We start from the raw sequence: 14,245 nt of genomic DNA on the forward strand, positions 1-14,245 counted from the left end.
TACACGTAGTAATGTGATTATAGTGATGCGTGTTTCGTGCTTAATAATAAATAAAATTAAGAAACAGTTTAGTTATAGAGGACATAGAGGAAAAGGTTGAAGAGCTAAAACAACAAATTACACTATCAAGGACAGTAATACTATTAATCTTCTCTACAACAAATACTTTCGACATCAAAGTCATGAAAAACTTTACTCATAACTGGCGAAGGAGCACGAACCTTTAAACTCGTTAACATGCCAGTGGAGAATTTTACTATTGATTCTGTTCTGAGGACCTGATACTTCCCTAAGCTTAAACCTCTGGTCGAGCTGGCCGGGATTTTGAGCCAGAAAACATACATGTTTCAATTTTATTAGGGAAACAATGCAGTGTTTGTTACTTTTTATTCTGTCATAAAAAATAATAATGGGGCGTTTGAGGTTTAAGTGTTGTCTAACAGGTCTTTTTTAAACCTTAATTCAAGTCCAAGATCAAGGTTATTTCTCTGCAGGGGCAAGACGCGATCTCTGGTCAATGTTCGAGAATATTCTACAAGAGGGCGCTATTTTAGGCACTCTGCTGTCGGGTAGAGTAAAATGCACGGTCACAGACTTAAACCAAGTCTTTTTTTGGGGGGGGGGGCGGGGCATTGCGAAGTGTATTATGGACATAGGCCTGATAAAACGTAAGATGCTGGATATAGGTCACATTGTCTCAAAGGCATTGGACACCTTTTTGTAAACTGTCAAGACAAGTATCCTAATTGATGTGTATTCCAACATAAGAACAACAAATCCGTAAACGGTTTGGACTCAACATTAGTCATCGAAGTTGCAAGAGAACTTGCTGAAAGCAAACACACATGGTTGTTGCACAAAATGTGTGAGCATTCAGACACCTAAAAAAGGCTTCAGGCCTGATGTTTTTTAATAGTTTGAGTGAGATATTCCCTCTTTCTCAAAAACTACTTTACTTCAGAGGGAGCCGTTCCTCGCAATGTTTTATATTACTGTCGGGTAGAATAAACTGCACGGCCACAGACTTGAACCGAGTCTATAGTATTTGTTTCTTTTTTGGGGTTGGGGGAGGGGGGTGGACATTGCGAAGTGTTTATGGACACGGCCTGATAAAACGTAAGAGGCTGGAGAAAGACTCTGCTAGGGTCGACACGTCAGGCCATTAACTTTTATTGCAATGTTTTATACTACCAACGGCTCTCCATATTGCTTGTTACCAAAGTAATTATCAGTATCCAGCGCCTTTAAAGGGCAAAGTCTACGGATAAAATAAATAAATGGAAAGGTCAAGCGGCAATTCAACACAACTCTACAAATTGAACCCAGTGTGGAAGAATAAAAATGTTTTATAATTTGTATACAATTGATTCATGTACAATTGGTGGGGTCACATTTTGTAAAGGGTCATATTTTGTACAAGAGTGTATAAACAGCACTCTGCACACACCTGGTAATGTTAGTATAGATCATTTTGAAACATTTGAAATAGTTTGTCATTCATTCAAGGCCGTTGTTGAGATCTGTTTGTTGAGAATCTTCGACTGTATAGCGGCTGATTTGCGACTACATACAGGCGGTGAACCATGGCAAAATGTCGTCAAAGAAACTACAGTTGCAGTTGGAAGCTGATCGTAGTCTTCGCCTCGTTCAGTAATAGCCTTCTCATAGTTGGAGTAAACCACTGCACGGGAATACTCTTTGCAAGTTTCCAGAACGAGTTTAGGAGCACCACGGCGGAGACTGCGGCAATCTCTAGTATTATGACGTCATCGACATTCTTCGGAGGTGAAAACTTTTTCAAATCAGTATTTCTTTTATTTTCTGTATTGTACAGTTTTGTCAGTGTTTAGTTGCAACACAAATCTGTGCATGTCCATTGTTTCGTCATCATTTCTTTTCTAACATGGCGGCGAGATGACGTCAGTGCAAAAGGTAAGGGCCCTCTTCGAAGCATCAACGGCTTCGGCTTTGGATTCGGCTTCAGGCTCCGTTCTCTCGTCTGAAACCCTGAGCACGTACGCAAAGCACGCACATTGGTCACAACGAACAACCTTTGGGCAAAGCTATAGCCTGAGCCGAATCTGGAGTGGTTTTGAAAATGGCCTAAAAGGCGCCCCTACGCTAGACTTGATTCAAGTCCCATTCTCGTGTGGGTGAGAGGTCCCTAAGCTGTTACCTCAGCTTACTATGAAACAACCCGTAGCATACAGTACAGTGCGCGCTCGCCGTCAAAATGAGCATGCGGAACAGGTTTTGGAATGCAGAGCATCACAAAACAGTAGTTTCCTGGGGATGATGGCACGGGATTGGGACTTAAGTCAAGTCTACCCCTACGCAAGAGGTCTCATTGTAGTACGTTCTCATGATTACACACATCGATGTAAGGATAAAACCAAATAATAGTTTCGCATACACCTTTCTATCAAAATAATTTGAGAATGACTTGAATGAGTATTTTGTGGTTTTTGTTTTCTTCATAGCTACCATTGGGGGTGCTTTGGGGAACGTTCTTGGCTGCCGTATCACCGCAATGATTGGTGGATTCTGCACCCTAATTGGCATGATATGGGGCGCCCTTACCAGCAATATTTACTCGTTTTACGTCGCAAGTGTTGTCATAGGTGAGTAACAGCAAAGTGGTCATTGATATCTGTAATAATGATGTTTCAATGCAGAGCTTCATTTTGTCGTTCAAAAAATGACATAATTTAGAACAGAAGAAAAGAACGCCGCCAATAGTCTGCCACAGAAAGGTTATTTTGAAAGCAGGCAATTAAAAAATTACCAGGCGTTTCTGTACGACAAACAAATATTTCGTATTTTGATGTGTTTATGTAACTAATCTGGGTATTCACAATACTGTATAAATCACGATGGGGTTCCCTGTACAAAACAACCTGTCTAAGACAAACTGTGGGTGGCGCCCTGTATGAAAACTTCCTCAAGATATAGACACTTTAATATAATGGTTTCCCTTAAGTATAAATCCAGACCGAAACTAAGAAAATAAAAATCTACAGTCTAAAATAATCTGTTTGTCATTTTCAGGACTCGGCTCTGGGATTCTCTACACGCCCTCTGTTGTCGTCCTTGCTCAATACTTTAATAAAGGTTACGGTCTTGCCTGTGGGTTAAGAAGCTGTGGTATTGGAATAGGAATGATTGTATACGGCCCATTGGTGCAAACTCTATTGGATACTTACGGTTGGAGAGGTACCATTATTATCATGGGTGCTATTTTAGCTAATACGATTGCAGCTGGGGCGATCTTTCGCCCCGTAAAACCTCACCACAAAGTCCAGGAACAACAAGAGATGGCCAAGCTAAACAACAGAACGGTTGAAAAGTCTCCAAAGTCAAAGAAAAAATGTCATGCTACAACTATTGTGAAGTTATTTCGGCTGAATTTGTTACGTTCGAGTTACCGCGTCTGCGTAGTTTGTTTCGCACACTGCACCTACGTCTCTGCGTATTACTGCTTCTCAATCTACCTCGTCTCGTTTGCTACGTCATTGGGTATCCTGAACACAGATGCAGCATTCCTGTTTAGTATTTCGGGTATCACCAGCATTGTTGGGCGTCTGCTATGTGGAGTTATATGCGGAAAGTTATCCGCCCAAGTGATCTACCAACTTACTATGCTCGTCTGTGGAGGTTCGATTCTCATAACTCTACTTGGTACATACACGTACTTTGTGCTATCATCGGCCATTTTGGGATTCGGAGTTGGGTTTTATCAGACCATTGTTTTGGTAGTAGTGCGTGACTTTGTAGGAGTGGATAACTTCGGATCCGCAGTTGGGATGATTTCTCTATTGAGCGGTGTAGCTGGCTTGCTTGGTCCTGTACTGGCAGGTAAGTAATACAGACAAAGGCATACACTCTGGTGAAATTTCAACCACTTACTGCAAACACTGATCGTATCTGACCCTTTCCGAAACGACTGGATTTGGCTTTAGATTCGGCTCAGGCTAGCTTGGCCCCGCGGTTGTTTTGAAAATATTGCGCATGCTTTGCATTCAAGCCTGAAGCCGAACCCTAAACCGTAGCCGTGGTTTCGAAAAAGGCATATTATAAATCGCCGTTCTTTTTCCCTTCATTTTTCACAGGCGCCCTCTACGATGTGAATGGGAGCTACTTCGTCCTTTTTGCTATCTTCGGTGGATTATTTTTCCTGGGATTCCTACCGACACTCTTGTTTCCTTATCTGAAGAGGATTGAGCCCGGAATAGCCGATGACACCGTGGGCAAATAAAATCTCATTTCAAACACAAACCACTTGTCTGTATTAAAACCATTGACTGTGTGTGGGTCAGTGCTGTAAGACATCAATGGCTTTGGACTATTCGATATCCGTGTTCCACAATCTGCACTATATGTGTATCTTTAGAGCTAAATAGACCTGATAACGATAGGAGTAAACAAATGTAACAGCCCATGTAATAAAAAATGACTACCACGGAAGACTCATCAAAGTGTGTGTGTGGGGGGGGGGGGCTTAAAATTCACACTAAATCCAACATCTTTCATCCAACAATCCATAAAAACCAAGTCAAAGAAGTGGAGATGGGCAGGTCACCTACAAGGAGGTATGACAGTTTATAGGTGGGCATCAAAACAACCAATGGGAGACTTCTGGGACGCTTGGTGGCAGCAGATTTACCAGGTAAAATCCATTGTTCTCGGTAAAGTGCGCATGCTCAGAATTACGTAAACAATGGAAATTTACCAGTTAAGTCTGCTGCCACCTAGCGTTCCAAAGTCCCCGTAAACCGGACAAAAAAGAGGGTGACAAAACAGAAGATAAAATAAGGGGTATTGTATGGGCAACAAACAGCTCGTGATATAGTGAAATGGGGGATTTGTGAAGAGGCTTTCCTCCTGCAGTGGAGAGAAAGAGGCTAGACAAAACTGACCACTCCATTCTTGTTTAATGACACATAGCGCATGAGCACTAACATTTTAGTTGGCAAGAGTAGGGGACATCGTGCTGCGTTGTAAGCGGCATATGGTAGACTTGATTCAAGTCCCGTTCTCGTGCGAGAGGTCCCTAAATAATAGTGTATGCCAACCCGCGAAGGTTCGGGGACTAGCCGCGCAAAATTTTATTGGCGTCAGGCGACGGGACTGACAATAAAAAGACTCTCACGGGATGGGGGCTTGAGTCAAGTCTAGGCTAATGGCGGCTTGACGCAGGCGCGACTGTGCGTCTGCTGAGTGCAACTCTCAGTAGACTTGATTCAAGTCTCATGCTCGTGTGAGAGGTCCCTATAGCATGCATATCACCCCCAACTTACTATAAAACAACACGTAGCATATACACACAGTGCGCGCTCGCGGTCAAAATATGGTCGTTTGCAAACCAATAGGGTTAGTACGCACGCGTGAAAGTAATTAACACAATGGAAAGGGTCTTTATAATAGGCCATTTTCGTCCCCACTTCCTACCTTCGGAGAGTAACTATAAATATAAGAAGGAGACTTGCGGGTATAACCATGGTGAAATATCTCTTTTGAGGGAGTGTTGCCTCCGAAAAGAGCCGTTGTGGTCTCGATGTTTCGAACAGTGTACTCTGCTCGTCTTCAGGAGACGCTTGTTTTCTATACCTTCGGAGTTCATCTTAAAGGTAGTGGACACTATTGGTAATTGTCAAAGACTAGCCTTAACAGTTGGTGTATCTCAACATATGCATAAAATAACAAAGCTGTGAAAATTTGAGCTCAATCGGTCATCAAAGTTGTGAGATAAGAAGAAAACACCCTTGTCACACGAAGTTGTGTGCGCTTTGTAGATGGTTGATTTCGAGACCTCAAGTTCTAAACTTGAGGTCTCGAAATCAAATTTGTGGAAAATTACTTCTTTCTCCAAAACTATGGCACCTCAGAGGGAGCGGTTTCTCACAATGTTTTATACCACCAACTTCTCCCCATTACTTGTCACCAAGAAAGGTTTTATGCGAATAGTTATTTTGAGTAATTACCAATAGTGTCCACTGCCTTAAATATTTTATTTTTTGTAGCCCCTTATATCAAGAGTGGCTTTTATTCTTGACTTGTGCAAACTTTGATATTTTTTTAACAAAATAAATACGTCAAATCGAATTACCTACCCGCATATCCAGTCATTATTCAGATTTCTATACACGTCCGATTTCAATTATATCAATTGATGCGAGAAGAGATCCTGGAGAGGCCACAAGGTGGAGTGATGTTGTAATTTCATTGGTACCCGCTGAGTTGTTCTGTATACGCCTCTCTTAAAGCCATTATACACTTTCGGTAAACAGTATTGTCCAAGGCCCACACTTCGTGTATCACAACTTCTATAAATAACAAACCTGTGAAAATTTAGTCTCAATCGGTCATCGGAGTCGGGAGAAGATAACGGGAAAACCCACCCTTGTTTCCGCACGTTTCGCCGTGTCATGACATGTGTTTAAAATAAATCCGTAATTGATATTGTTTTAATGTTTTCTCAAAAAGTAAAGCATTTCATGGATTAATAATTATTTCAAGATAAGTCTTTCACCATTACCTTCTGAAAGCCCTGTAAGTTATTTGTAAATATGTGAGTTTTTAATTTTTGTCTGTACCGAAAGAGTCAAATGGCTTTAAAGGCAGTGTACACGTTTGGCAAAGACCAGTGTTCTCACTTCGTGTATCCCATCATTAACATAAAACAACGAGCCTGTGAAAGTTTAGGCTCAATCGGTCATCGAAGTTGCCAGAAAATGATGAAAGAAAAAACACCCTGTTTGGACGAATGTGTGTGCTTTCAGATAAAGAATAAAAGACTTTAATGTTTTAGTGAGAAATTACCTCATGAAACAATCCAATCATGTTTCATGTGTCTTTTTATTTTATTTTTGAACATTTTTAATGCCTTCCTGGCAGGCTGGCTACTACACGGCTCACAATGTAAAAGTTATTATTTTGTGTCATAATTTCCATATAAATATATGGGAATATAAAATATAACAGCCTAGTAAGTTTTGAGATGGGTCAATACTGTATTCATTATTTTATTATATTGATCACAAATCAGACGAAACAATCGCCATACGATTGAATGTTTTTACACATCGTGCCTATACACATGAAGACCATGCTCCGTGGCTCTTTTGTGAAAACGCAATGTCAAAGGTCACAATAATGGTCGACACAGACGCCCTTTTCTCACCGTTATACAAGCCTGAATAATATTAGAGTTTATGACCAAGTCCGTATGCCTATTAAACATCTTTCATTTTCTCAACACATAACTGTGCAGTAATACAAAATATAGTATGTCTGCATCTATCTCTTTCTGATTTAAATATTTTCATTTTGACCTACCCGCACAAAGTAACTATTATTCAAATCTGCGTGGATCACCTTTTAAGTTGCTGGTACCATACGCGGTGTATACGACTAAGATTTGAAGGTACAACAAATTATACCAATATGTTGTGACTTTATAAGCAGAGAGGAGCAGAGGCTGGATTGAAGTGTCGAGGTGAGTTTTAGTTTTTGAGAGAATAAATTTATTTATATCTGCTTGTGTTTACTATATGTTTAAAGGGAAGGTACACGTTTGGTAATTTCATAAAATAACAAGCCTGTGAAAATTTGAGCTAAATTGGTCACCGAAGTGGCAAGAAAATAATGATAGTGCACTCTCATGCCAACTGGCTGTTTCCACAAAATACCACAGTAGACTGTGGAGACTAAGTTCACAGCACACAAGCCACCATTAGTGCACTATCCTGCCCAATTACTGGCTCTTTTCACAAAATACCACATGAGATTGTGGAGACTAGTTCACAGTACACAAACCACTATAAGTGCACTCTCATGCCAACTGGCTGTTTCCACAAAATACCAGAGTAGACTGTGGAGACTATTAAGTTCACAGTACAAAGCCACTATTAGATCTTTCCACAAAATACCACGGGAAGCTATCATACACATAGTGCTATGAAAAGACATTGGGGTTTCCTGATATATAACACCTCTGATAAAAAACGGGTCAGAATTTACCCGGATTCCGTATCCGATGGGGCCTGACTAGTTGCCGGATCAAAATGACCCGGACAATATTGGGCTGACTAAGGGGATTTAAAGTCGGTTTCTGAGTCAGATTGACCTATTCCGGGTCGATCATTTTGACACGAATCTCGGTTCAACCTGACCCAGAAATGGGTCAATCTGACCCGAGGGTTGTCAGTGTATAGTTTTAGTGAACAGTGCTACAGCCTATAGCCAGTGCCGTGTATATTTATTGAAAACTACTTTGGATTTTGTCCTTTTTTTCTTCCAGACTTGATGGTATTTGTTCCACCTAAAACGGGTAGAGTGCTTCATTGACTTAAAACATGGACCAGGCATCAAATCCTTCAAGACGGTTCGCCACACCATCACTAGCCGTTTATATCTACGCGTTTGTCGTGGGAGCTCAGCTAGGAGCGATGGGTCCAGCATCACTTCAAGCAATTGAGTTTTTGGTCTCATTTGAGCTGGGGTATGAAGGCAAGAATAAAACATCGGGTGGGCCGTGCTCCGGCGAGCAAGCCAACACCACTGGGAGTGACGAGGCCAACGCGTTAATTCAAGAACAGACATCTTCTGTTGCCTTCGTTGGTGCCATGCTAAGTGGCCTACCAGCGCTGTTAGTTGTTATTGTGCTTTCGACGTGGAGTGATGGCGCCCGTAGTTACAAACAGCTACGATTTGTGGCCGTTTTACCATGCATTGGAATGACCCTTTATATGGCCGTTTATGTTGTCGTTTTGGCATTAAGACTATCGCCGTGGTTAACTCTTCTAGCATCCACTTTTATGGCGCTTGGAGGAGGGGTCTTTCTCCAATATGCGATGATGACAAAGTATTTAATTTACGTAAATGCGGAAAGAGAGCGAGCAGTGTACATTATTTATCTGCAAATTTTGAGCTTCTCTGCGCAGGGGTTTTCACAGCTTGGCACCGGATATTTAATAGAGGGCGCTGGCTTCATAACTCCGTTCGTCATCCTCTTTATCATTTGTTTTGGAACTACTGTCTTTGTTGCTATTTATCCACCGATAATAGAGGTAAGAACTTGGTAGTATTTGGAACTTATAGTAATTTAAGTTAATGTTACAAGCTGGGCCCAGTTTCACAAATCCTGTTAACCAATTAACTTGCTAAGCACAGCGGAATCTCCATAGTAGTTAGTCGTCAGTCAAAGCTGAATTTTAAAAAGCGTTTTCATACAGTATAAATTTTTGAAGATTCTGAAGATTCAAGGTGCACGCGGCGGCGCCCATGGCCACATGTCACACACGAAAAAAGACCAGCGCGTGATGTCTGGGATCGTGCTTGACATCTGGGGGTGTGCCGCGTGCACCCTGACGAAAGGCTAACTAACAACAGGAACAAGTTGCCAGCCAACACTTCATAATTTTAGTTTACTACACCGTTGCGACTGGTACCTCATTTAATAGCAAAGAACATCTCTAGGCAATATTTTCTGCTAAACGGCTTTCACGAAATTGGGCCCGGGTCAGATAAAACACACCCTATGAATTTAGGTGACACGTCTGGTACACGGGGGGTGGCTATTAAAGTCAAGTTGATCACAAACATTGCGCCTCTGCTGCTCGTGCTTGTAACATTGGATTTGCCGGGTGCAAGGGCTGAAAGAAGTTGGGTCAGAAGAGGGCGCTTTCACTCAGACAAAAAAAAAGAATTTAACCCAATCCGCACACTGGCATCGTTAAAAGATTTAAGTGCTATAAGTACACAAAAATTGCTTAGCGCAAACAAAGTTAAGCTTAGCAAATATAGGTTACAGCCAGAATACAACATATTGCTGTATAAACAGGTACTCCCGTCATTTCTTGCTTAGCCAAAAAAATTGCCTAGCGATATTTACTGAAATCGACCCTTGGTCTCTTTATCCACGCAGGAAAAGCCCACCACAGACGATCAACCCAAACGAGGAGCCGTTCTCACAATGTGTAAGGATATTCTCGCAGTGTTCAGGGATCCTGATACTGGAGAATGCAACACCATTCTTGCGTTGTACTGTATAAGCCTTCTCATTTACACGATGCTGACCATCTACTTCTTAATCTCGGTGCAAATCTATGTGTTGGGAACGCCCTTCTGTTGGTCACCATCTCTAATTGGTTACTTTGGTGTAGCGAAACTAGTGTCATGTTCCACAGGTAAGTAAATAAATGTAATACTCGAAACCTTTTTATTTTATTTATCAAGACTAGTCGAAACGTTGAGAACTCACTGTGGTAGTGCAGGTAATAACGATCCTAAGTAATAGTCCAAGACGACTTTCTACCAAATATATACTATGAATGGGAGACTTTGGGACGCTAGGTGGCAGCAGACTTACCAGGTAAATTTCCATTGTTTACGTAGTTCTGAGCGTGCGCACATGACCGAGAACAATGGATTTTACCTGGTAAGTCTGCTGCCACCAAGCGTCCCAAAAGTCTCCCATTGGCTTAGCCTATAACTCATACTAAAAAAAGAAAGATAATGTTGTAATTGAGATAAAATAATTTTAAAGCAAAGGTGGGTGTGTGATGGGAACTACGTGCGCAGTCAAGGTGCCAGCAACTATAGGGCAAGCTTGAGCGGCGACCACTTTTCAACCACTAGTCAATGTTCCATGGTGATGATCTATGCATGATATATAACTTGGTACCATGAAAAATCGCCAAATTTCTTTTTTCTTTTATGCATGAATTTTCAAGAGGTCATGCACTAGACTTGTGGACAAGTCGTTAATGGTCCCACGCGGTGAGATAGTCGAGTTCCCCGGTGCTATGGCGATATCACTGCTCTCGCGCGAACTGTTGGTTGCCGACTTCTACTCCCACGGGACCGTAGTCGTGACAGCAGTTGTAGAATACCGCGGGAATTGCGGGGAGAGTCGGAACACTATCACCGCGACAGACATTGAACGACTTGTCCACAAGTCTAGTCACGCACCTACATCATGAACTGCTTCTAGAAACAAATTCGGTCGGTGAATTTTTCGTCAGAATTTTTTTTCCGAACCCCTGTTCACAGCAATAAGGCATGAACTGAGGTAAGAGAAAAGCCTCGATGACATGCTTGGTAGGTACCCCTTGCATTTGGCGGCCATCTTATGTGCACGGGCGTGAAAGGCTAGCATAAACCAAGATTCATACACACAGCGCGTACACTTTTTCAGGGTCGACCCCAATCTGCCCGCGGTACGTTCGAAAAGCTTTGACGTCGTTCTAGGGGCTCACCCCAGTCAGCCCCAAGTGCCCTGCTTGTGGAACGGGTCACTTGGGGGCTGGCTCGAGGTGCACGCATGACGTCCACGTCACCACGAGAGGGCGAGCGATCGTTCGATTAGCTCTTGTCAGGGGCACACCCGAATGAGCACCCAAAGATGGTGGTCAGTGACGTCATGTCAATCCCTCTACAGTACATGTATTTGCATTTATTTATTATCTTTGTTTCAGGTCTGTTGGTTGGAGCCAAGGTCCTGAAGAGATATTTTGACGACGACATGATAATCCAGATCGGTATCTTGTCGATGCTGATCAGCACTGTTATACCGATCTATGCTCGGACGGATGCCGGATTATTTTTACGTAAGTTTAATGTGTGCTACCCCGCGCGGTGCTCACTCGGTCGGGTGAGCCCCTGGTATTAAGAGCTCAACGAACGATCACTCACCCTCTCGTGGTGACGTCTGCACCTCCCAGCCCCCAAGTGACCCACTCCACAAGCAAGGCACTTGGGGCTGACCCGGGTGAGCCCCTGGATTGACGACAAAGCTCCGAACGTACCGGGGCAGTCTGGGGGTAGACCCGGGGAAGCTAATCGAACGCACCCAATAAGTGACTTTGTACCCGCACAAGTACCAATTTACTCCGCTCCCGGGTAAATAGTTCTAAGCAATGACCAAGCCACAATATTTCGAGTCCAATGAATTTCAGATTAAACTTTTGTAAAACTGCGTTCAGTAAAGAATTTAAAAACATTGTGAAATGTACACCAGACATCAAAGTAGATTCAACATTCGAATGAGGTTTAATAATCTTAATAATCATTGTTTCCCTCCAGTTGCTCTTTTTGGCTGTTTTCGTATTTTACCGGGTGCAGTCATGACAGCCAGTGTGTCCAAGTATGCAAAGAAACAACATTTCGGTGAGTGTTCAAGTTTTATGATACCGTGTCAGAATAGCAAAATTCACAATTTTACACATGCATGTTCGGCTAATTATCACAAACAATTTGAAAAAAAACAAGGTACAAAATCAGAGTTTTAATTGCATCCAGATTGTTGTTACCGACTCCCTTTCTTACGTTATAAATATTATTGGTTCAAGAATATTAACGTAATAGTGTGCGAAAGGGGGGGGGGGGGTCAGGTAGACTTTATGGTAGACTTTTGAGAGCGCCCCACTATAGCTGGTAGTTTTGGACTAACGATATTAATTTTGTTTGTTATACCATACACAGATGTGTGTAAGCACTGTATACATGTACTGTGAAAAAAATATCACAGCCACGTTACTCGGGTGGGATTCGAACCAATGACCCTTGCAATTCTAGAGCAGTGTCTTACCAACTAGACTAGAGTTTTCCCGATAGCTAGAGGCAGTTCGAATCCTATGTTTTGGCAGCGGGTACCACAACAATAATATAAGAGATGTTAAATTTGCATAGGGGTAAAGAATATGAATTTTGGTTTTTACCCATACACCGATGTGTGTTAATAGCACTGTATACTCAGTACTTTCCCCGAATCCTGTAAAAATATCATGTATATATCAGTAACAAGAAAAGAGGCAGTCGCCCATTGCAAGGCAGCCCACCATCACCTAATAGGAGGGTTAGGGTTGAACTATTATGCACAATGTATGTATTTGCTTAGTTTTGACAGACATTCGAATATAATTAACTTCTCGAACTTCAAAGCAACTTTGGTAAACCATATCTGTGTGGAAATTATTCTATTTTTTAGGGAGCTTGTTTGGCGTGACTATGGCCATAGAAAGTCTGGCAAGTTCATTGGCTCCCGTTATATTCGGCTCGATCTACACAATGACTGTTGCTGATGATCCGCAGTTTATTTTTAAACTAATGGCTGGCCTCGCGGTGATACCATCCACTCTCATCATGTAAGTAGAACGGAACCCTTGCATTGGCAACCATCTTGGATAAAATTTGTATGCTGTTCTACATTTAAGATGGTGGTCAATGACGTCATGCGCAATTCATCTTTTAAACATCGTCATATAAATCCCCTGGCGTAAGAAAGCATCTCTTTTCCATCACTTTGGGAGTCAGTTCTGTATAAACATTTCAACTCTCAAGATGACACACGTAGTGTGCACGGAGTCTACATGTACGCCAGAAAAACCAAAGGTGAAGGGTCGCAAACAAACAGATATTATAATGAACTTCACCATTATCTCAAATTATTTTATTTTCTAGGTGCATACAATGCTGGAACATGACTTCGGGTGTGGCCAACTACACCGAGTACAAAGAGGGCGCCCTACTAGCTAGCTCGGGTCCAAACAAATAAGGGCACCCGGCGTGTATGCGCTAGTCATCACCGACAAAGTAGAGAAATGTACCACGATTCAAGTTTCAGGGACCTTTTGGGGCCCCCTGGATTTTCAGACTGCAAGGAGATTCCAAGATTGAACATTATCTTCAGAGCTAGAGAAGTGGATCAGAGAAAAGGTTTTCCAATATGAAGAGTAGCTTGTCATTTTCTCCACCATGCAGGCAGGCACAACCAAAATGATAATTTAGAAACATTGCGCTGTGACACCATGTAGATAAATCTCATTAGAGCGAGTGACTGATTTTAGACTCAACATATCATCACACTGAAATTTCTCCTCACTGAAATGGTGATAATGACGAGGGCATGAAGCCCAGATTTTCCATCTTTGAGAGGGCACATCCGTTTTCATGCGCCTACAGGAAACTTTGAGGCACCAAGGCCAAAGAGGTCATCCATGGCATTAATTTCTAGTTTGTCACTCGTAGCTTATCGTATCCTCTAAAATCAGACTCCGCAGAAACATAATGTACACCGAGTACATGAAACCCAATTAACTCTTTTGTAATTTTTAGCTTTCAACTTTTTATTCTTTTTATCAATCAAATCCCTCTTGGATACGTTGATATTTATTTCACATTTTGTAACAAAATATGTACACAAATTGTTATGGTAGAGTAAAAGTAAAATGTAAAAGAAAAAACA

General features: G+C 41.9%; 2 protein-coding genes across 3 annotated transcripts; both read left to right on the forward strand.

Annotated features, from left to right (window-relative positions):
- The first annotated feature begins 1,392 nt into the window (after positions 1-1,392).
- On the forward strand, positions 1,393-6,727 carry LOC139950601 (monocarboxylate transporter 12-like). The gene is made up of 4 exons (XM_071949358.1): positions 1,393-1,785; positions 2,481-2,621; positions 3,049-3,855; positions 4,110-6,727. The coding sequence occupies exons 1-4, from the start codon at positions 1,584-1,586 to the stop codon at positions 4,253-4,255; spliced, it is 1,296 nt and encodes a 431-aa protein (XP_071805459.1). The 5' UTR covers positions 1,393-1,583; the 3' UTR covers positions 4,256-6,727.
- Positions 6,728-7,460: 733 nt separating this feature from the next.
- LOC139950472 (proton-coupled folate transporter-like) lies at positions 7,461-13,990 on the forward strand. Of its 2 annotated transcripts, XM_071949163.1 has the most exons (7): positions 7,461-7,495; positions 8,300-9,068; positions 9,926-10,187; positions 11,478-11,609; positions 12,085-12,168; positions 12,989-13,145; positions 13,462-13,990. In XM_071949163.1, the coding sequence occupies exons 2-7, from the start codon at positions 8,355-8,357 to the stop codon at positions 13,553-13,555; spliced, it is 1,443 nt and encodes a 480-aa protein (XP_071805264.1). In that variant the 5' UTR covers positions 7,461-7,495; positions 8,300-8,354; the 3' UTR covers positions 13,556-13,990. The 2 variants fall into 2 exon arrangements, with proteins under 2 accessions (XP_071805264.1, XP_071805265.1); XM_071949164.1 differs by lacking the exon at positions 7,461-7,495 and having other exon boundaries at positions 8,062-9,068.
- Positions 13,991-14,245: the final 255 nt, after the last annotated feature.

Source organism: Asterias amurensis, chromosome 18 (assembly GCF_032118995.1).
Source record: "Asterias amurensis chromosome 18, ASM3211899v1".
Lineage (NCBI taxonomy): Eukaryota > Metazoa > Echinodermata > Asteroidea > Forcipulatida > Asteriidae > Asterias > Asterias amurensis.